At 40.1% G+C, this 22,177-nt stretch overlaps 1 protein-coding gene across 1 annotated transcript in view; it reads right to left on the reverse strand.

Annotated features, from left to right (window-relative positions):
• The window catches only part of prex1 (phosphatidylinositol-3,4,5-trisphosphate-dependent Rac exchange factor 1), a 230,505-nt gene that overhangs the window by 21,464 nt on the left and 186,864 nt on the right, over positions 1-22,177 (reverse strand). The window contains exons 29-32 of the mRNA XM_072556629.1: positions 13,954-14,044; positions 12,870-12,998; positions 10,613-10,654; positions 6,437-6,654 (exon numbers count right to left, since the gene is read on the reverse strand). Coding sequence (XP_072412730.1) covers positions 6,437-6,654; positions 10,613-10,654; positions 12,870-12,998; positions 13,954-14,044 — 480 coding nt within the window. The remainder of the gene's footprint in view (positions 1-6,436; positions 6,655-10,612; positions 10,655-12,869; positions 12,999-13,953; positions 14,045-22,177) is intronic.

Consider the following 22,177-nt stretch of genomic DNA (forward strand, 5'->3'; position numbering starts at 1 on the left):
AAAATTTCTGTCAGGGTACTTGCTACTTTAGTCCAATATCTACGGATCTTATGACAGGTCCATAGGCAATGTACAAGAGTGTCCACCTCTATTTTGCATTTGGGACACATTGGAGATGCTCCTGCCTTAAATTTTGCCAATCGAACCGGTGCTATATGGGCCCTATGAAGTATCTTCAGCTGGATAGCCTGGGTTCTGTTACAGATAGTAATTCTTCTAGCGTTTTCCCAAATATCATTCCATGTTTCTACAGAGATTTCTAGTCCCAAATCCTGATCCCATGTGTTAAGAAGATTATCCATATCTCCGTGGGCGGCACGGTGGCACAGTGGTTAGCACTGCTGCCTCACAGCGCCAGAGACCCGGGTTCAATTCCCGCCTCAGGCGACTGACTGTGTGGAGTTTGCACATTCTCCCCGTGTCTGCGTGGGTTTCCTCTGGGTGCTCCGGTTTCCTCCCACAGTCCAAAGATGTGCAGGTCAGGTGAATTGGCTATGCTAAATTTCCCGTAGTGTTACTGCAAGGGGTAGATGTAGGGGTATGGCTGGGTTGCGCTTCGGCGGGGCGGTGTGGACTTGTTGGGCCAAAGGGCCTGTTTCCACACTGTAAGTAATCTAATCTAATCGAATCTCCCGATACTTCATCATGTAGTAAATGATAAATAGTACTGATGGAAGATATCCCCACTGGTCATAGTACTCTACATTCTCTATCTGATTTATAAAGACTATCTAATAACGTAGTCTTCTTCTGTATATAGTCTCGAATTTGGAAGTATCGAAAGAGGTCTCCATTAGGTAATCCGAATTTCTGACGCAGCTGTTCAAAAGACATCAGGACCCCACCCTTAAATAGGTCCCCTCGACATGAGATACTCCTGGATCTCCAGAGTTTAAAAGTGGCTTCTGTAAACCCCGGTTGGAATCCCCATGCTCCCACTATCGGTGCATAGGGGGATGTTTTATGTGAATTACCCTCATTTTGCCGCATTATATTCCAAACCTTAATTGTGTTTAGTATTATAGGGTTTTTACAGTGATCTGTAATGATTTTCCTCTTGTCTGAAAATAAAAGGTTAATAAGTGGGTATTTTACTTGAGAAGCCTCAATGTCCAACCAGATTGATTGTGGATCAGACAAGACCCAATCAGCTATGTAACTTAAAAGGGAACTTAACTGATATTTCCTAAAATCTGGGAAGTCCAATCCTCCCCTTGCCTGTGGAAGCTGTAGCTTCTTCAGCTTAATGAGGGGCCGTCTATGATTCCAGATAAAGGAACCCAGCCAGCCATATAATTTATGTAGAGCCATCCTCGGCAGCATCACCGGAAGCATTCTCATAGGATATAGGAGACGGGGCAGGACATTCATTTTAATTAGTGCTATTCTACCCAGCCAGGAAATTGGAAGGTCTCCCCATCGCTGGAGGTCCTGCCTTATTCTTTCCAGTAAATGCACAAAATTAGCCTTGTATAACTGACCAAATACTGGAGTAATAAAAATGCCTAAATATAAGAAGCCCTCCAGGGACCAACGAAAGGGAAAAAGGGATCCGTCCACTAAGTGGGGTATCATAGCAAGGCCACCCATTGGCATAGCCTCTGATTTTGAAAAATTTATTTTATAGCCTGAGAATCCGCTAAATGTATTAATAACTTGGATTAGGCAAGGTACGGACATCAGAGGATTACTGAGGAATAGAAGAACATCATCTGCATAAAGGGTAATTTTATGTTTACCTGTACCAATCCTTGGGGTCGTTATATTAGGATCAGCTCATATAGCTTCTGCTAGTGGTTCAATTATTAGCATAAATAACAATGGCGAGAGAGGACATCCCTGACGGCAGCCCCTAACACACTGAAGCTATCCGAACCTAATCCATTGGTAACCACAACTGCTTTGGGATCACTATACAATGTTGAGACCCATTTGGTAACACCTGTCCAACGCCAAACCTTTCCAACGTGTAAAACAAATATGACCATTCAACCCTATCGAATGCCTTTTCCACGTCTAATGAAACTACTACTCCTGGTATCTTTCCCTGATGACAGGCTTGAATCAGATTCAAAACCCTTCTAATATTATTGGATGATCTACGGCCCTTAATAAACCCTGTCTGATCCTCCTTTATAATATGTGGCAGTACCCTTTCTAGTCTCAGTGCTAACGTTTTAGAAAGGATTTTAAAATCTACATTTAGCAAGGATATTGGTCTGTATGACGGACAATCTTCTGGATCCTTTCCTTTTTTAAGGAAAAGAGAGATATTTGCCTCTTTCAGTGAAGGCGGGAGACAGCCCTGACTATATGCATAGTTATACATGTCCATAAGTGGACCAGCCAATATTTCTGTAAATTCTTTATAGAGTTCAGCTTGAAAACCATCTGGGCCCGGTGCCTTACCGCTCTGAAGTTTCCTAATTGCATCAAGTATTTCTTGGACTGTTAGAGGAGCATTTAGGACCGATACCTGTTCCGGAGTTAGGCCCGGAAAGGTCAAATTTTTTAAAAATGACTGCATCCTCCGAGTCCTATCTTCACAATCCTGCGATTCTCTAAAGATCGCATTAATCTTTTTATGATCATGAGTCAAAATACCCATACTTTCCTTGATAGATGTAAATTTGTAATAGTCTGAGGGGCCTTTTTTTTCTTTGCAAGAAATGCTAAGTATCTACCCAGTTTGTCGCCATATTCATATAACCTTTGTTTTGCAAATAATATTTCCCTCTTAGCCGTTTGAGTAAGCGTAGTGTTTAGAGCTGTCCTAAGAGCCGTAATCCTTTGCAATTTAATAATAGAAGGTCTATCAGTGTATGCTGTTTCAGCTGCTTTTTAGCGAGCTTCAAGCAGACGCTGTTGTTCTCCATTCAATTTTTTCTGGGTCGCTGAGTAGGAGATGATCAAACCTCGCGTGTAAGCTTTGATGGTCTCCCACATCATTGATAGGTTGCTAGCCGTACCTGAATTAATTTCTAAAAAAGTTTTAAATTCTTGACAGAAGTACTTTACAAATTTACTATCTTTCATTAGGAAGGGGTCCATACGCCAATGCCGAGGGGATGTCCCATTGTTCCTCGCCTTAGTTTCCATATATACAGCAGCGTGGTCGGAAATTGCTATACTACCTATTTTATAGGATGATATGGAATTTTAAAAAATCGAAGGGGCAAAAAACATATCAATTCTGGTATGAAATTTATGTGGATTGGAGTAGAAAGAAAAATCTCTGCCTGTAGATGAAGACATCTCCATACATCTACTAATCCTAATTCTTTGTTCAGATCCACCAATTGTCTAGATCTGGGAGATACTCCTGCAGTACTCTTGGGAATCCTATCTATATCCGGATCCATAATACAATTAAAGTCTCTCCCTATAATTGTATGACGGGCACCAAAAGCCATCAATTTTGAAAAGGCTTCCGTTATAAATTTAAAGGGGTGTGCCGGGGGGCAGTACAAATTTAAAATCCCATATTCCTCTCCATTTATGAGGGCTTTAATCAAAATATATCGTCCAGATTCGTTTTTTATCTGATTTAGGATTTTGAAAGGGAAGTTCTTCCGAATAAGAATAACAACTCCCCTGCTTTTTGAGCTAAAAGAAAAAAAAAAGGCCTGATCAAATCCACCCTGTCGTAATTTCAAGTGTTCTTTATCCAACAGGTGTGTCTCCTGTAGGAGAGCTATGTCAACTCTTTCTTTCTTAAGACTTGATAATATTTTCTTCCTTTTGACTGGCGAATTACTCCCCTTGACATTCCAGGTGCACCACTTAACTGACTGATCAACCATAATCATCTGGGCAAATCCAGAACATCCCGAGCATAGAGTATATAAAATTTACAAAAATAAAGACTCTCTAATACACTCACAACAGTATAATAAAAATCTATTTCTAAATTTAAAAAAAACGTATCTAAGTGGAAATTTTCCCCCTTGTTCCCAGGGGGTGTCACTTCCTCTCCAAAAGTCCATCATATCCTCTCCCAACCAATGCCCCACCCTTGACCCAGGCACTCCTCAATAAAATGAGGAGAATTCAGATATAATACAAAGCTAGAGTTAACAGTGAGCACCTTACCCCCACCCATACCAACACCTGGATATATTTGGTAATGTTAATACCATATATAAACATATAACTATAAAAGTACAACCTCAACAAATAATATTTAAATATAATAATACAAAATAACAAGGGAGAAACAAACCCGCTCCTAAAGACAGAGGTAAAATAGAATAAGGTAACCACCTCCCCCCACCAACACCAACCAAACCCCCCAGCTTATATATATACATATACACACATACATATACATATACATATGTACACACACATATATATATGTATAATATATACACACACACACACACACACATATATATATATATATATACACACACACACATACATACCCACATATATACATAAAATAATAAAAGAAAACAACCCCAAGGGGGGATTTTAGAAAATCAAATCCCTCTCCCCACCCTCCATGATAATATTAAACAGTAAGGTAAGAAAAAAGATAAAAAAGGGGGGGGATATAAACCAAAGCGGGGGGGGGGGGTAAGGCAAACCAACATCCATTATCTCTTACAGTTTATCTAAGAGAGTCCAAGAATTCCTTAGCCTTTTCCGGCGATCCGAAGTTATACATGGATCCTTCATGGTTAAAGCGTAGCGTCGCTGGGTAGCGTAAGGAGTACTGAATATTTAAGTCCCTTAAACGCTTCTTCGCCTCATCGCATGCCTTCCTCTTTCAGACCAGAACTGGAGAAAAGTCCTGGAATAACATGATCTTGGATCCTTTATAGATCATAGCTTAGGGGTCTTTTCCAAGATTTCTAGAAGCTTCTAGGAGAATCTGCCTCTCCCTATAGCTCTGCAGCCGGAACAGGACCGGGCGTGGGCGCTGATTTGAGCCAGGCCCGCATATTGAGACCTGGTAGGCCCATTCTACCCTTACCTGGCCTGATCCAGCCTTCAGATTTAAAAGCTGTGGCAGCCACTGTTCGAGGAATGCTGTAAGCTGGCCTTCCTTTTCCCGTTCGGGAAGGCCCAGCAAACGAATATTTTTTCGACAACCTCGATTATCGAGGTCATCAATGTAATTCTCTAAGGTCCGGACTCGCTGTTCGAGAGTTCAGACCTGATCCACGGCCGATTGCGCTGTAGTTTCGGAGGTCGCGGCCTTTAACTCCGCCCCTCTGACTCGGCGCTCGATTTCCTGGATGTCTCGGTTGTGCTTCTGCAGCGCGGCCGAGAGTGAGTCCCATCGATTTCGGGATTCTTCAATAAAAGCGTTGATTTTCGCATCCAGTTTGGAGATCATTTCTCCAAGGCTTGTCACTGTAGGTAAGTCCCCCGGGGCATCTGTGGACGCCTCTGCTGCAGCTGGAGAGGGTGGGGGAGGGGGTCCTGCTTGCTGAGAGCTGAGGGCTCCCTTCCCTTTGGTCATTTTTACTAAATATTAGATTGTTTAAATTTAATATTAAACAACTAATTAAATTAAACAGCTATTATAAGTGATTTGGTGAGTGTGGTGGGGGTGGGTGACCCACTTTACCCAAGTCTTGGGGGAAGCACTATAGACTCAGACTTGCTGGGTCGGCACCATCTTGGATCCCACTTCGTGCAATTCTAACAAAAAAATACATCCATTACATTGTTATAAAAAGGATCTTGAGATCACGCAACAAATGATGTGTGAAGGAAATGAATCTTGTGATCTATGTATTGGACGACTTCTGAGATTTCATCTCATGTATCAGTCGGTAGTACTTTGTCATTAGATTTGAAAGGAGTTCATTTCTGCCTCTAACAAGAGAAAATGTTGAAACAGTAAATCTTTGTATCTCTTTTCAAATGAACAAAATTAGTGAGGGTTTGAGTTCCCACAAGTAAGGAGAAGAGTTGCAAAGAGTTACAGTGTTGACGTGGTTACAGAGGTGGCTTTAGGTTCACACACCAAAAGAGTGAAACCTAAATTGACTTTCTAGAGGAAATCAGTTACCGCACGAACACACCAGCATAGGGGCCTTAAAGAGTTTCTTTGCATAAAATATCTGCTTAATACAACTTTATAAAGATAACAAAATAGTGCAAAAAAATTCAACACATTATTTCTATGAAAACGGTGAACACAGGACGTGAGCCCCTGGATGTCAAATAACAAAGTAGAATAATTATTTTCTACTTGAAATATGCCAACTCAGCTGCATTCCCCAATCAAAAGCAACAAATTTCACAAGTAGTTCTTCAATTTGAAAAGATTTAATAACTTACTTGCAATTTCAAATTTGTCTGGATTCTTGCACTTCTAAAAAAATTGGGCAATTCCCTAAACCCAATAGAAAATTTTTGTACATATGGTTTAGTAGACACCAAGTTGAAATTTGTAAACTTAAGCATATTCACTTACCACACTTGGAGAGAGCAGAGACTGAAAATTGAGAAGAACCCCAGTAACAGCTATCTGCTCAAGCCACTTTTTGCTGGCTTCCTTGCTCTCCTCTTCATATTCGCCATTGTTATTATACCGGTGGTTCAAAGCAGCCAACAACTGCTCTGAAAAGCTACAGATGGCTGCTACTAGACTTTGACAAAAGAGGACATCGCGGCGTAATTGTAACTCCAGATCTGTAGGGAAGAGAAGAGTATTGAGGAGTCAGAGAAAGGAACCTAAATGAGTGGAACAGTGAACAGCTAATGTATTTGGATGTTTTTTCTTTGGAATGCAAAAACCTATTACGGCTAGAGGCAAAATTATACCCCAGCTGGAGGCCTTGCAATGATGCTTGTGAAAAGAGAGAGCCAGAGGGAGAGGTACTGAAAGAGAATTAAGAGAGAACAGAAATATTTTGGATATCTTACAAACGTTTTGATAACAGCACCTCTGCACCTGCTCCTAAATCAAGTGCTCTCAAATGGAACCCCAGCAACACACCATGACAAAGGTTCCAGTGCCAACAGGAACCAAAAATAAATTACATTATCAAATCCAAAACACTCTGCAAGTTGCAACCGTTGGTGTGTATATCATAAGGAAAAGCTGAATCAGATGAATGAATAACTGAGGGACATTCATTAATAACACAGCTTGGAATGTTTATAAATTTAATTATTTATACCACAAAAATGTTTGAAAAGTAGGTTTAAAATTCTTTACCTTCTGCTTATCTAGAGAAGTGTAATCTGACCTCAAAGATTCTGGTTCAATTCTTTACAAACCAAACTTTGCCTTGCCAAAACAAGTAAGTAGAACCAAAATAGACACTGGGCTATACAAATAACCTAAAGTAAAGCATCCGTGACAGAAAAATAAATCCCATTACGAAAGGCCAAAATGATTCAAGGATCACTATACCATACAAGCAACCTTAATGCAAGGAATAAGTGAAATAAAAGTGGGCCAGATTTGGTAGTCAGTGGAAAAGTAAAGGTACTTGCTGACTTCAAAAAAAGTTGGCACAGAGTGATCTTGTATTCTATTTGCCAAGAATTTGACCTCGCTTGTTGTGAAATGGATTATTTGGTAGCTTAATGAGAATTCCCAGCATTGAGTTTCAGTGATATCTACAAGAAATCAAAACACCTAGTCACATTAAAAGAATCTCAGACAGCCAACCAAGAAATGAAGTGAAAATTTTAAATATTTAAATCACTTCATAAAGATCTTATTAAATTCAGAATAAAGACTGGAATATACATTTGGATTGTGTTCGTAAATGTAGAATCAAACATAAAAATAAACTGAATTATTTTGAAAGGATAGACATGAATCATACTGAAGATATTTAACAACATTTTAAATAATAATTGACAATTGTTCGACATTAGATCATAGAATAACCATCATTGTTGAGCCTTGTTTAGTGAAGTGAAACAGGAGCTTCTAACAGAAAAGGCTTGTTATATCATTGACTTAATGGATTTCTGCCTTTATTGGGAGGATTGAGATGAATGTGAGATGGTTGGGTAGTTCCAGAGTGCACTCTGAGGCAGAACAGTGAATTACAAAGCACAACTTCAGAATTTTTAAGTCAATCTCTCATTGTGCTAAAATACTGCATTGAGATGAGATTCAAAGAGGTTATATTGGAAAATGCTGACAGTCAACCATCGTCAACATTCCAATATTACATTTTTGACAAAAGCACAAAATCATGGGCTAGCATGAGCAATAATTCCATCACATACACTGATCATTCATCTCATGATGTAAACAATAAGACTGAATCTCATTTGCATTGATACAACAGAGCACAAAGTAAAATTCAGCTGGTCACTTCAGAAATCCAAGTTAACTTGACTAAAGCTAGAAATACACTATCAAAATTTAAGATGAAATATCTTTTGAAAAGTTTTCATAACTACATCTTAACTTGTCATACAAGCAAACTAAAAATGGAACATGCAAGTGCAATTTCATATTCTGAAGTCCCAAATCCATCAAAAATTTTTGTGACATGTTTTCACACAAGCCAGAGAGGAATGCTGACTTGCTGTTCCAAGTGGGAGATGTAATATTACTGTATAATTACAGCGAAGCACTTTTTAAGTGGGAAATAATTCCCTTCAGAGTGTTCCTCCAAGGAATAGTGCTGTATACTGAAATTAAAGGAGTTCATTTGCTATCGAGAGATAATAGCTGAAAATATACAGCAAGTTATAATAGCTGGACCACAACCAAATTAACTCACCATTATTCTATTGTTACTTTGATATTTAAATTTCAAGGCTTTTAACATAAATATTTTACCAATAACTATGATACTTTGTTCTCAAATTAAATATATATCTTACAGCTGTAACATATAGTTTCATTCGAATATGGTGTATAGAGGTATAAAGTAATATATAAATTTCTCCTCTCTGCCCCTTCTAGAACATAGAACATAGAACATAGAACAATACAGCACAGAACAGGCCCTTCGGCCCACGATGTTGTGCCGCACTTCTATCCTAGATTAAGCACCCATCCATGTACCTATCCAAATGCCACTTAAAGGTCGCCAATGAATCTGACTCTACCACTCCCTCGGGCAGCGCATTCCATGCCCCCACCACTCTCTGGGTAAAGAACCCACCCCTGACATCTCCCCTATACCTTCCACCCTTCACCTTAAATTTATGTCCCCTTGTAACACTCTGTTGTACCCGGGGAAAAAGTTTCTGACTGTCTACTCTATCTATTCCTCTGATCATCTTATAAACCTCTATCAAGTCACCCCTCATCCTTCGCCGTTCCAACGAGAAAAGGCCGAGAACTCTCAACCTATCCTCGTACGACCTACTCTCCATTCCAGGCAACATCCTGGTAAATCTTCTCTGCACCCTCTCCAAAGCTTCCACATCTTTCCTAAAGTGAGGCGACCAGAACTGCACACAGTACTCCAAATGTGGCCTAACCAAAGTCCTGTACAGCTGCAACATCACCTCACGACTCTTGAATTCAATCCCTCTGCTAATGAACGATAATACTCCATAGGCCTTCTTACAAACTCTATCCACCTGAGTGGCAACCTTCAAAGATCTATGTACATAGACCCCAAGATCCCTCTGTTCCTCCACCTGACCAAGAACCCTACCATTAACCCTGTATTCCGCATTCTTATTTGTTCTTCCAAAATGGACAACCTCACACTTGGCAGGGTTGAACTCCATCTGCCACTCCTCAGCCCAGCTCTGCATCATATCTAAGTCCCTCTGCAGCCGACAACAGCCCTCCTCACTGTCCACGACTCCACCTATCTTTGTATCATCTGCAAATTTACTGACCCACCCTTCGACTCCCTCCTCTAAGTCATTAATAAAAATTACAAACAGCAGAGGACCCAGAACTGATCCCTGCGGAACTCCACTTGTAACTGGACTCCATGCTGAATATTTACCATCTACCACCACTCTCTGACTTCGACCGGTTAGCCAGTTTTCTATCCAATTGGCCAAATTTCCCTCTATCCCATGCCTCCTGACTTTCCGCATAAGCCTACCATGGGGAACCTTATCAAATGCCTTACTAAAATCCATGTACACTACATCCACTGCTCTACCCTCATCCACATGCTTGGTCACCTCCTCGAAGAATTCAATAAGACTTGTAAGGCAAGACCTACCCTTCACAAATCCGTGCTGGCTGTCCCTAATCAAGCAGTGTCTTTCCAGATACTCGTAAATCCTATCCCTCAGTACCCTTTCCATTACTTTGCCTACCACAGAAGTAAGACTAACTGGCCTGTAATTCCCGGGGTTATCCCTATTCCCTTTTTTGAACAGGGGCACAACATTCGCTACTCTCCAGTCCCCTGGTACCACCCCAGTTGCCAGTGAAGACGAGAAGATCATTGCCAACGGTACTGCAATTTCCTCTCTTGCTTCCCACATAATCCTAGGATATATCCCGTCAGGCCCGGGGGACTTGTCTATCCTCAAGTTGTTCAAAATGTCCAACACATCTTCCTTCCTAACAGGTATCTCTTCTAGCTTATCAGTCCGTTTCACACTCTCCTCTTCAACAATACGGTCCCTCTCGTTCGTAAATACTGAAGATACTAAATACTTCTAGCTTAATTGCAATTACTAAAACATGTCTTACCTGTGCAATGGAGGAGAGCTAAAAGCAATTGATTTTTTCCATCTGTGGAAGCAATTGGAGAGATTACCAAAATGTCAGTATTTACACATCATGAAGAAAAAAGATTTTAAATGAATCTTTACTTTAAGGATCGAAATAGCATAAGACATTAAAAAATTGCTCAATCTGGAATGATGCCGCAAGATGAAGTACAGTGTTCAGGTGAAGCCAGCAAAGAGGGCTCTGGAGCTAACTGGATGAAGATAGAGATCAGGGAATGAGAAGACTGAAGCAGCAAATGGGAAGGAAGAACAGAGGAAGGGAAAATGTTAATGAAGACAAGTGAGAGGTGGAGGAGGAAGAAGATGAGTTACATTGGAGAAAGGAAGAAGGAAGCAGACAACAGATGAACATGGGGAATGGATATGAGGAGGTGAGAGAGGCATAATAGACAGGAAAGTGTTATGATTACATCTGGAGAATAAACACAGGGATTACTACAGGGGCAGAGGAAATACAGAAAGAAAGGACTTATTCAGGAGCCAAATGATGAGTCACAATCTGGCAGTTGAGAACTGTTTTTCTCTTCGTACATTAAAAACTCATGTCAAACTTATGTCATGAAAAAGAAGATTGTGACACAAACACTTTCCAGAGATGTATGTGTGACCTTGCAATTCTTGTGGCCTTTAAAACTTGAGCCTTTTATTCAAGTAATTCAAGCAAAATGATATTTGAAAAGTGTCTCTAAAACTCTGGAAAAATGTCAAAACTGCTGGAATCATGTCATCTCATTTGATGGTATGAACTAGTAGAAATGTCTGCAATATATTTGGTTCCATTGTAGCCAACTGGTGCTTTTTTTTCAATTTATTCTTTCATGAATGTTTGTATTCTGTTAATCAGCAACGCAATTGAGAAAACTGCATTAAAAGGTAAGTCAATAACAAAATTATGGACCACAATTTACAAGTACACTGAAATATTAGAGCCATATTGAGGGCATCTTCTCTTAACTCCAGTGCAGGAAGAAAACTTTCAAGATAACTATCTTAAGACATAAATGAATGTACCATCCGATGCAATATCTCACATTGTAAACATGGGAAATTAAAAGTCTCAAAATATAGATTGTGCTCCAAAACATTTGACATTACTTCGCTAACTACCCCTGTATTAGTTTTAAATTTCATGTATAAAACTTTCACAAAATTATAACACATCATTTTTAGCTCTGTGAGAAGTCCACGAGCATGACCATTATAAACACAGGTTACTACCTCATGGAGATCTGAGTAATTAAAATCCATACAATTCCTACAATGTGTAAAACCCATCTCTGGTTAGAAACTGTAAATATCTAATGATATATTGCAAGCTTGTAGAATATATTTTTACTTTAGAAACGTCCAGCCTGTTTAGTGATACAGTGTGAAATGCTGGTTTGAAAAAAATAATTTAAATATCTGAAAACACAAATTCTCAGACATGAATTACATTTAAAGAGTACTTTTTGAAATGCATCTTTTAAATGTTGAAATAATTAATGCCATGGATTTCTGCCTGTGAATGCCATAGATAATATATTTGTTTTATTGGGGTTAACTACAAGGGAAAGAAATAGATCTGTAGTTTAACTGAAGTAAAAGGACACTGGCTAGCAATGATTTCTGATGTTGTAATTGTTATTATTCAATCGAAACCTGAAAACATATGAATGGAAGTAATCATTATTTCTTTAAATAATAAATCCACAAATGTTAAGAGAGAATTTTCCCCAAATCACATCTACATTGCATCTCAAGTATTTAAAGTACAGAAAAGTATACAATGTATGCATGTCCCTCAGTGTTGCCGAAATAATTTCACTTTAAGTCAGTCTACAAATTTGTTCCCTTCCAGGAAAGTTCTAAGTTGGCAAGAACTCAATGAACCACATTTAGAATTATAATTAAATCCAAAGGCGGCCTGCAGATTTTATTCCATCTGTTAAATCATTTAAAGCACAAAGCATCACAGGGCACCAGGCAGTAATGATTTGATTAGGTCTGCATTTCCACTAGAGTCTATTCCAACTTAGTTCTGACTGAAGTCAAACAGATCCTTTTGTATGGAACACAAAAATCAATATACATCCTCATATTATGGTCTAGTTATGATAAGAAATGGTGTAAAAAAAATTTGTTTACATAACTACTACCCATTAATTTTCAAAAGCTGTACAACATGCTGAAAGGTGACTCATAGAAGAAACACAGTCTCAGTAATTCAGTCTAACCTTCTACATATTCCTGTACGTTGTCCACTAAGGCATTGATTGAACAAGGCAAATTCCAGGGGTCTTCCTGCACATTTGTTTGGATTATACTTCGACATCTTATGTTTTGGTCAACTTTCTGTCGAAATTCTAAGGAAAGATTCTAGGAGTTAGGTGATCAAAATCTATAAGCATTTCAATGATAACTACACATGGTGAAGAGCATATGATTTAATAGTGCATTGCCAATCATGTGTGATTGAACATATAGATTTTATGCCATTATTTCCCATATATAACACTTCTAGGAAAAGGATACAGTTAAATGTAACAGCAGTTTAGATCCAAAATAGCTATGGATCAAAAATAGTCAAAAGACACATTAGGGAAGGAGGAGCTGTGACAGATGCTAAACCAAGAAATGGAGCTTGTAAATAAAAATATATAGACATGCCTTAGCATAAGTAGCTCTCATTAAGAATGAAAACATTGAACATTTTTACAATTAAAATCTTAACACAAGACAATACCGAAAAATAAAAACAAATGTAACATAAAACTTCTACTTAAGTACAGCTCTGTGCTTCACCAATGCGAGTGAATGAATATTAATTTCTGCAGTCACCAATCTCATCAAAAAGCACAGATGGCAAGAACCAATTTTACTTAGTATTAAAAACAAACTGTTTTGTCCTGTTGAGAAAAATCAATATTGAAGGCAGTTAGATAATTTGAGACCATATGGGAGGACAATTCTGGAAACGGTACTAATCAAAACCTGTGCAGGATCGAAAGCTTTGGGTCGGTAAAATTCATGGTTTCAGATTACTCTCCATATTTTAGAATGGCTACCTGTTATTGAGCGTGACTTTTGTCACCAAATAGGGACTTTCATAAGCATTTCAACAGCATTAATCAAATATTTCAAGTAGGTACATCGCTGAACTGCTTCCTGGGAGCTTCCTGTTCATGGTTTACAACTCACTTAGTGCTGTACACATACAAACAAGTAAATGATAGTCATCTACAGTGATTGAAGGAGAATGATCATTAATGTAGCACCATTTAGAAATGTAAACGCAATTAGTACTTAAATCTTTTTTACCTTGTATGTTGTATTCTGTACTAATGCCATCTGTCTCTTCAAAGGCCTTGGTCATAACTGACCCCTTAAGGAATGCATCAATGGAATCCACCTGTAATAATTCATTGAGCATCTCAAACTCTTTTCAATTTCCAATACTTGGTTTCTGTGCTTTATTTCACAAGCTTTGTACAGCAAATACTAACATTGATCACTCACTGTGTGGCTCATAGTAGGAGAGAGGTAACATTGTTGGAAAAGGATACTAGGATATTGAAGTATATCATGTATATAGAATATAGTATATAGAAATGCTGATAGCATTTAAAAGGAGTTTCCAAGAGTTACAAAAATGTATTGTTGATTGAAATTCTTCTTAGTTGCTTCAGATAAATGGGTATATTCACTCCTTTCTCCTTTCACTAAATACCTGTAATTTCAATATGAATATGATGTGGAGGTGCCAGTGTTGGACTGGAGTGGACAAGATCAGAAGTCACATGACATCAGGTTATACTGCAACAGGTTTATTTAAAAGCACAAGCTTTTGGAGTACTGCTCCTTTATCAGGTGAAGTCTGGCAAAGGATCAGTGCTCCGAAAGCCTGTGATTTCAAATAAACCTGTTGAAATATAATGTTGTGTGACTTTTGACCTTGTTAATATGAATAAGTAGCTCTTTATTGTTAATTTAGAGTATTGCTTAAATGGGAAAAGCCAAAAATGACAAAGCTAAAGAAAAGATGCACTGGATAACCTTCAAATGAATTTGCATCAATTTGAATTTATATCACTCCAAATGTCTCAAAAAGCTGCATTATCAGAATAGTCTATCGAAATATACCTACTTGAATCCAGACCATTTACCCCTCTAAACTTAATGATTTCTGTTATATTTTTAGAACATATCACACGTTGCATTAAGCATTTACAAACATAGATTGTAAAATATACACATCCCTGCTATTCCCACTGTAATTTTTGTCTACTTACCTGTATTAAACAGTAATTAACTCCTGAGAAATGCCAACTGTAATTCCAACAAATTGACTAGCTATTTCCACGACCCAAAGTGTGTGTGGAGGCAATATCTCAGTTCTTAGTTATTCGTCTATTTGTTTGGAAAAAATGTTTTTTTTTTGACTCAGGGCCAAAAGCATCACATTTTTGGAGGGATTTGCGCAGCAAGGCCTATGGAAAATAAAGAACATGAAAGCATGGGAAGGGTTAAAGAATAAAGATCACTGGTGATCTGTGGTTGTGGAAGGCAGGATGGGATAAGAATAGTGAAATGCTCTGACACCAATTAGCAGAGTAAGGTTAAGGCTGAAAGATCACCATGGCGAGATGAGATAACACAAGTAATAAAGCAAGCTTCTCTGTTAAGTGTTATTATGACAGGATTGGGACAATAAATATTTGAGACATGACATTATAATATCTAATTAATAGTTAGTAGAGTCAGCTTGAGACAGGAGACTATTGTAATAGATGGAATAGCTAAATATCTATCAAGACAGGTTAGTCTGGAATGGAAGATCACTGTAGCAGAGTTAGCAATAACTGTGACATTAGAATAACATTAAGTAGAATGTACAACTAAAGAGATAATGGGAACTAACATCACTGGTTTATTGTGTAGCTAGAGTGAGGTACTTTGATTAATATAATTGGACATGCTGATAAGCTAACAGAAACATGATAAAAAAAATAAAAATCCACAGACCCTGTGGTTTGTGGGCATTTGAGAATCTGCTTTCTCAGTGTTATGGTTTTTTGTTTGCAAATAAAAGACCTACTTCTTGAGGAACTCTCTGCGTCTCCTGGTGATTCTCTATATTTTCTCTACAACAGGCCTAGTGAGATTTCTCATTACATTATCCCAAATTTACCTCACTACCTACCTATGGCATCCTTCGCATTTGATTCTATCCTCATCCTACTACGCACCATTCCCACAACAACTTACCACTTAGTGGATATCTACCGAAAGACCAGCATTCCTTGCACCCATGCCAACTATAAAGGTCCATTGTGCATCTAGGCAAGTCAGAGTTGTTACTTACAGTTCCTGAGATTTGCCCTAGATCTTGCAGATGAGCGGAAACTGGCACCCTGCATTTCAGGCAGAAACATGGAGTTCCTACTGTATGGGGTGATGTAGACGTGGGACAACATCCTCAACCCCAGGACCAACAGTGGAGGCCACAACACGAGATCATGCCAGCCAGTCAGAGGTTCTCACCCAGGTCAGTGCTATCTCATCATACGCAAGGATGCACAGCAATGTTGAAAGAATGATTCTGGGTAATCCAAGATGGAGGACGGGAAAAATTTCTGGCTGAAAGAGCTGCTCCTTTTTTTGAGGTATTTTAGGTGTTGGGGGTGATTTCCTTGAATTCCAGGAGCAGCAATTACTGTTTTATATGCTGTTGCATTGTTTTGGAACTTTGGGAAAAAAAAGTCAAAACAACAGCAGATTAAAAGGGAGAAGAGCAGACAAAGGAAGCATATGGTGAAGACAGTGTGAGAGAGAGAGAGAGAGAGAGAGAGAGAGAGAAAACCTGCACAGTAACTACCTTTGCTGTTTGACTGAGTGTATCACTGGACATCAGAGTGCATCTGGGAAAATTAACAAACAGTGAAATTCACAACTAATCTTGGAGGAACTGTTGGGCGAAGTTCACAACACAGAATCAGATAAGTTAATCGTTGTTTTAAGTCAGTCCAAGAGAAAGGCTGCAGTAGTGAGTATAGTAGATTCTTTCTTGATTATATATTTTTGGAGATAAGTCTCTTGTTTAAACTTAAAATATAAGCCATAGCTATTAATTTAACGTGGGGCAGTGTTTGGAGAGGATTAAGACGGTGTTATTTTCTGGGTCTGAAGATTGTGAAGGAGCAAAAGTGGCCTTTGCAGTGATATGTACTTCTTGTCAGATGTGGGAGTTTAAAGAGAGTTTAAGGGCTACTGCGGATTACATCTGCTATAAATGCTGTTGGACGCAAATCTTATCAGATCGAGTGGATCGGTTGGAGAGACAGATAGAAGCGATGAGGAATTTGCAACAGCAACAGTATGTGGTGGATGGCAGTTATAGGAAGGGGGGAAAGTCTCAGATACAGTCACATAGATGGGTTAACTCCAGGAAGGGTGAGAGAGGTCAGCACCTAGGTCAGGAGTCTTTTGTGGATATACCCGTTTCAAACAGGTATGCGGTTTTGGAAAATGTAGGGGTGATGGGTTCTCAGGTGAACGTAGCACAAAACAACCAAGTTTCTGGTATTGAGACTGGCTGTAACGAGGGGTACGTTGGCTTCCAAGAGATCAATTGTGTTAGGGGATTCTGTAGTCCGAGGTACAGACAGACGTTTCTGTGGCCAGCAGACAAAAAGCAGAATAGTGTGTTGTTTCCCTGGTGCCATGATCAAGGATGTCTCAGAGAGGGTGCAGAATGTTCTCATGGGGGGAGAGGGGCCAGCAGGAGGTCATTGTCCACGTTGGAACCAATGACATTGGAAGGGAAAAGGTTGAGACTCTGAAGGGAGATTACAGAGAGTTAGACAGAAATTTAAAAAGGAGATCCTCAAAGGGAGTAATATCTGGATTACTCCCAGTGCTACAAGCTAGTGAGGGCAGGAATAGGAGGATAGAGTAGATGAATGCATGGCTGAGGAGCTGGTGTATGGGAGAAGGATTCATATTTTTGGATCATTGGAATCTCTTTTGGGGTAGAAGTGACCTGTACAAGAAGGACGGATTGCACCTAAATTGGAAGGGGACTAATATACTGGCAGGGAAATTTGCTAGAGCTGCTTGGGAGGATTTAAACAAGTAAGGTAGGGGGGGGGACCCAGGGAGATAGTGAGGAAAGAGATCGATCTGAGATGGGAACAGGTGAGAACACAAGTGAGTCAAACAGTGAGGGCAGGCAGGGACAAGGTAGGACTAATAAATTAAAACTGCATTTATTTCAATGCAAGGGGCCTAACAGGGAAGGCAGATGAACTCAGGGCATGGTTAGGAACATGGGACTGGGATATCATAGCAATTAAGGAAACATGGCTCAGGAATAGGCAGGACTGGCAGCTGAATGTTCCAGGATACAAATGCTACAGGAAGGATAGAAAAGGAGGCAAGAGAGGAGGGGGAATTGGCATTTTTGATAAGGGATAGCATTACAGCTGTGCTGAGTGAGGATATTCCTGGAAATACATCCAGGGAAGTTATGTGGGTGGAACTGAGAAATAAGAAAGGGATGATAACCTTATTGGGTTTTTATTATAGACCCCCCCAATAGTCAGAGGGAAATTGAGAAACAAACTTGTAAGGAGATCTCAGCTATCTGCAAGAATAATAGGGTAGTTATGGTAAGGGATTTTAACTTTCCAAACGTCGACTGGGACTGCCATAGTGTTAAAGGTTTAGATAGAGAGGGATTTCTTAAGTGTGTACAAGACAATTTTCTGATTCAGTATGTGGATGTACCTACTGGAGAAGGTGCTGAACCTCACCTACTCTTGGGAAATAAGGCAGGGCAGGTGACTGAGGTATCAGTGGGAGAGCACTTTGGGGCCAGTGACCATAATTCTATTCGCTTTAAAATAGTAATGGAAAAGGATAGACCAGATCTAAAAGTTGAAGTTCTAAATTGGAGAAAGGCCAATTTTGACAGTATTAGGCAAGAACTTTCGAAAGCTGATTGGAGGCAGATATTGGCAGGTAAAGGGATGGCTGGAAAATGGGACGCCTTCAGAAATGAGATAACAAGAATCCAGAGAAAGTATATTCTAGTCAGGATGAAAGGGAAGGCTGGTAGGTATAGGGAATGCTGGATGACTAAAGAAATTGAGGGTTTGGTTAAGAAAAAGAAGGAAGCATATGTCAGGTATAGACAGGATAGATCGAGTGAATCCTTAGAAGAGTATAAAGAAAGTATACTTAAGAGGGAAATCAGGAGGGCAAAAAGGGGACATGAAATAGCTTTGGCAAATATAATTAAGGAGAATCCAAAGGGTTTTTCCAAATATATTAAGGACAAAAGGGTAACTAGGGAGAGAATAGGGCCCCTCAAAGATCAGAAAGGCGGCCTTTGTGTGGAGCCACAGAAAATGGGGGAGACACTAAATGAATATGTTGCATCAGTATTTACTGTGGTAAAGGATAGGGAAGATATAGACTGTAGGGTATTAGATGGTGACAGCTTATAAAATGTCCAGATTACAGAGGAAGAAGTGCTGGATGTCTTGAAACGGTTAAAAGTGGATAAATCCCTAGGACCTGATCAGGTGTACCCGAGAACTCTGTGGGAAGCTAGAGAAGTGATTGCTGAGCCTCTTGCTGAGATATTTGTATCATTGATAGTCACAGGTGAGGTGCCGGAAGACTGGAGGTTGGCAAACATGGTGCCACTGTTTAAGAAAGGTGGTAAAGACAAACCAGGGAACTATCGACCGGTGAGCCTGACTTTGGTGGTGGGCAAGTCGTTGGAGGGAATCCTGAGGGACAGGATGTACATGTATTTGGAAAGTCAAGGACTGATTCGGGATAGTCAACATGGCTTTGCGCATGGGAAATCATGTCTCACAAACTTGATTGAGGTTTTTGAAGAAATAACAAAGAAGATTGATGAGGGTAAAGCAGTAGATGTGATCTATGTGGACTTCAGTAAGGCGTTCAACAAGGTTCCCCATGGGAGACTGATTAGCAAGGTTAGATTGCATGGAATACAGGGAGAACTAGCCATTTGGATACAGAACTGGCTCAAAGGTAGAAGACAGAGAGTAGTGGTGGAGGGTTGTTTTTCAGACTGGAGGCCTGTGACCAGTGGAGTGCCACAAGGATCGGTGCTGGACCCTCTACTTTTTGTCATTTACATAAATGATTTGGATGCCAGCATAAGAGGTACAGTTAGTAAGTTTGCAGATGACACCAAAATTGGAGGGGTAGTGGACAGCAAAGAGGGTTATCTCAGATTACAACAGGATCTTGACCATATGGGCCAATGGGCTGAGAAGTGGCAGATGGAGTTTAATTCAGATAAATGCGAGGTGCTGCATTTTGGGAAAGCAAATCTTAGAAGGACTTATACACTTAATGGTAAGGTCCTAGGGAGTGTTGCTGAACAAAGAGACCTTGGAGTGCAGGTTCCACTCCTTGAGAGTGGAATTGCAGGTAGATAGGATAGTGAAGAAGGCGTTTGGTATGTTTTCCTTATTGGTCAGAGTATTGAGTTCAGGAGTTGGGAGGTCATGTTGCAGCTGTACAGGACATTGGTTAGGACACTGTTGGAATATTGTGTGCAATTCTGGTCTCCTTCCTATCGGAAAGATGTTGTGAAACTTGAAAGGGTTCAGAAAAGATTTACAAGGATGTTGCCAGAGTTGGAGGATCTGAACTACAGGTAGAGGCTGAACAGGCTGGGGCTGTTTTCCCTGGAGCGTCGGAGGCTGAGGGGTGACCTTATAGAGGTTTACAAAATTATGAGGGGCATGGATAGGATAAATAGATTAAGTCTTTTCCCTGGGGTTGGGGAGTCCAGAACGAGAGGGCATAGGTTTAGGGTGAGAGGAGAAAGATATAAAAGAGACGTAAGGGGCAACTTTTTCATGCAGATGGTGGTACATGTATGGAATGAGCTGCCAGAGGATATGGTGGAGGCTCGTACAATTGCAACGTTTAAGAGGCACTTTGATGGGTGTATGAATAGGAAGGGTTTGGAGGGATATGGGCCGGGTGCTGGCAGGTGGGACTAGATTGGGTTGGGATGTCTGGTCGGCGTGGACGGGTTGGACCGAAGGGTCTGTTTCCATGCTGTACATCTCTATGACTCTATGGTCAATGATCTTCTCTACTCCAGCAGCACAAATGCACCACCTTTTTCATTATAGCTATCACCTACTCCATCTCTGTTACTGCCACCTCCCACTAAGACCCATGCTCATACGGTCTCCACTGGCCCCAACATCTTCCCAGTCACTGCCACCCATCTGCAAACCCTTATACACCATTTTACATATCCTCTGCACAGCCCACTCACTCACCTTGGGCCACCACCACTTCACCTTCTACTTTAAATCTTTCATAATACCTAACCCCCTCTCATTCTAGGAGAAAAACAGTTCATAATGGGAAGAAAAACTCGAGATGGGTGGTGAGCTGCCTGACATTCTGCTCCTCATCCATTATGTGCCATTGACTGACCATATCCAAACCCTGGAAGAGTACTAAAGGCTGCATTTGACACAATGTGCCAGGACCTCCTGACCAAAGCCCATCTCCCTTGACTTGACTGAGGACTGTTGACAGTGTCCTGGCTTTGCATCCCCCTAATTGTCAAGGCAAAACAGAATTTGTACGAGCCTGATAGCTCTGGAAAGGCAAGGATGCTGTGAGCTCAGAGTGCGTGAGTGTTGCAACAGAAAACAAAGAGCCTGGAGAAGCAGGCTGATGCAGTTCATGAGCCGAATGCACGTCCCCAAGTCAGTGTCCTTGCTGCAGCACTACAATGATAGATGCCAGTACAGCCTGAGGTAGGTGCATTGAAGATGTGCCATGCGGGTTCTGAGAGGCTGGCACATACTGGATGGCAATGTCCATAGATGTGGAGTGCGTGTGATTGGTACTCATATCTGATGCCTCGTGTTCAATATGGAGGCCCTTCAATGCAAATGGTGAGCTGAAGTCACCAGGTACCACCTCTGACTGCCATGTTGAGAGTTCTTGACATATAATTTGTTTGGGTTCATTTGGGAAGATGGGAACCTAAATACTAAAGGAGGCCAAGTTGAGAGATTAAGGTAGCATTTAATATGCTACAATTCCCTGAGCTGGCAACTCGCTACTGCCGAGTGAAAGATTTGCCTCACTTTCAGCAAATGCATTTAAAATGCAACGAGATGCTTCTGACATTGAGATAGGTCTCAAATTACTTCTTGTCCAATTCTGCCACAAGTCTCATCACAGTTCATGTCACTGAGGCCTCTATATGATTCAGCACAAAATGCCACAAAACAAATGGACCAATCTCGACGAAATTTGGTACACAGATTTTGTATTATCTAAGGGAGAATTGGATAGTTTTGTTGAGGACGCAAGCCTGGATATTTTAATAATCTGCTTTGACTGATAGAGTAAATTGAATGCTTTTACAAATCTTGTGGGACATTTAGAAGGTTGTTCACTGTTTTAGAATATTGTGCATTGCCTCAGCTGCAATCGTGCAATTTGTATTAGGTGTCAAAAC

The sequence above is a fragment of the Chiloscyllium punctatum genome, chromosome 37, assembly GCF_047496795.1.
Source record: "Chiloscyllium punctatum isolate Juve2018m chromosome 37, sChiPun1.3, whole genome shotgun sequence".
Classification (NCBI taxonomy): Eukaryota; Metazoa; Chordata; class Chondrichthyes; order Orectolobiformes; family Hemiscylliidae; genus Chiloscyllium; species Chiloscyllium punctatum.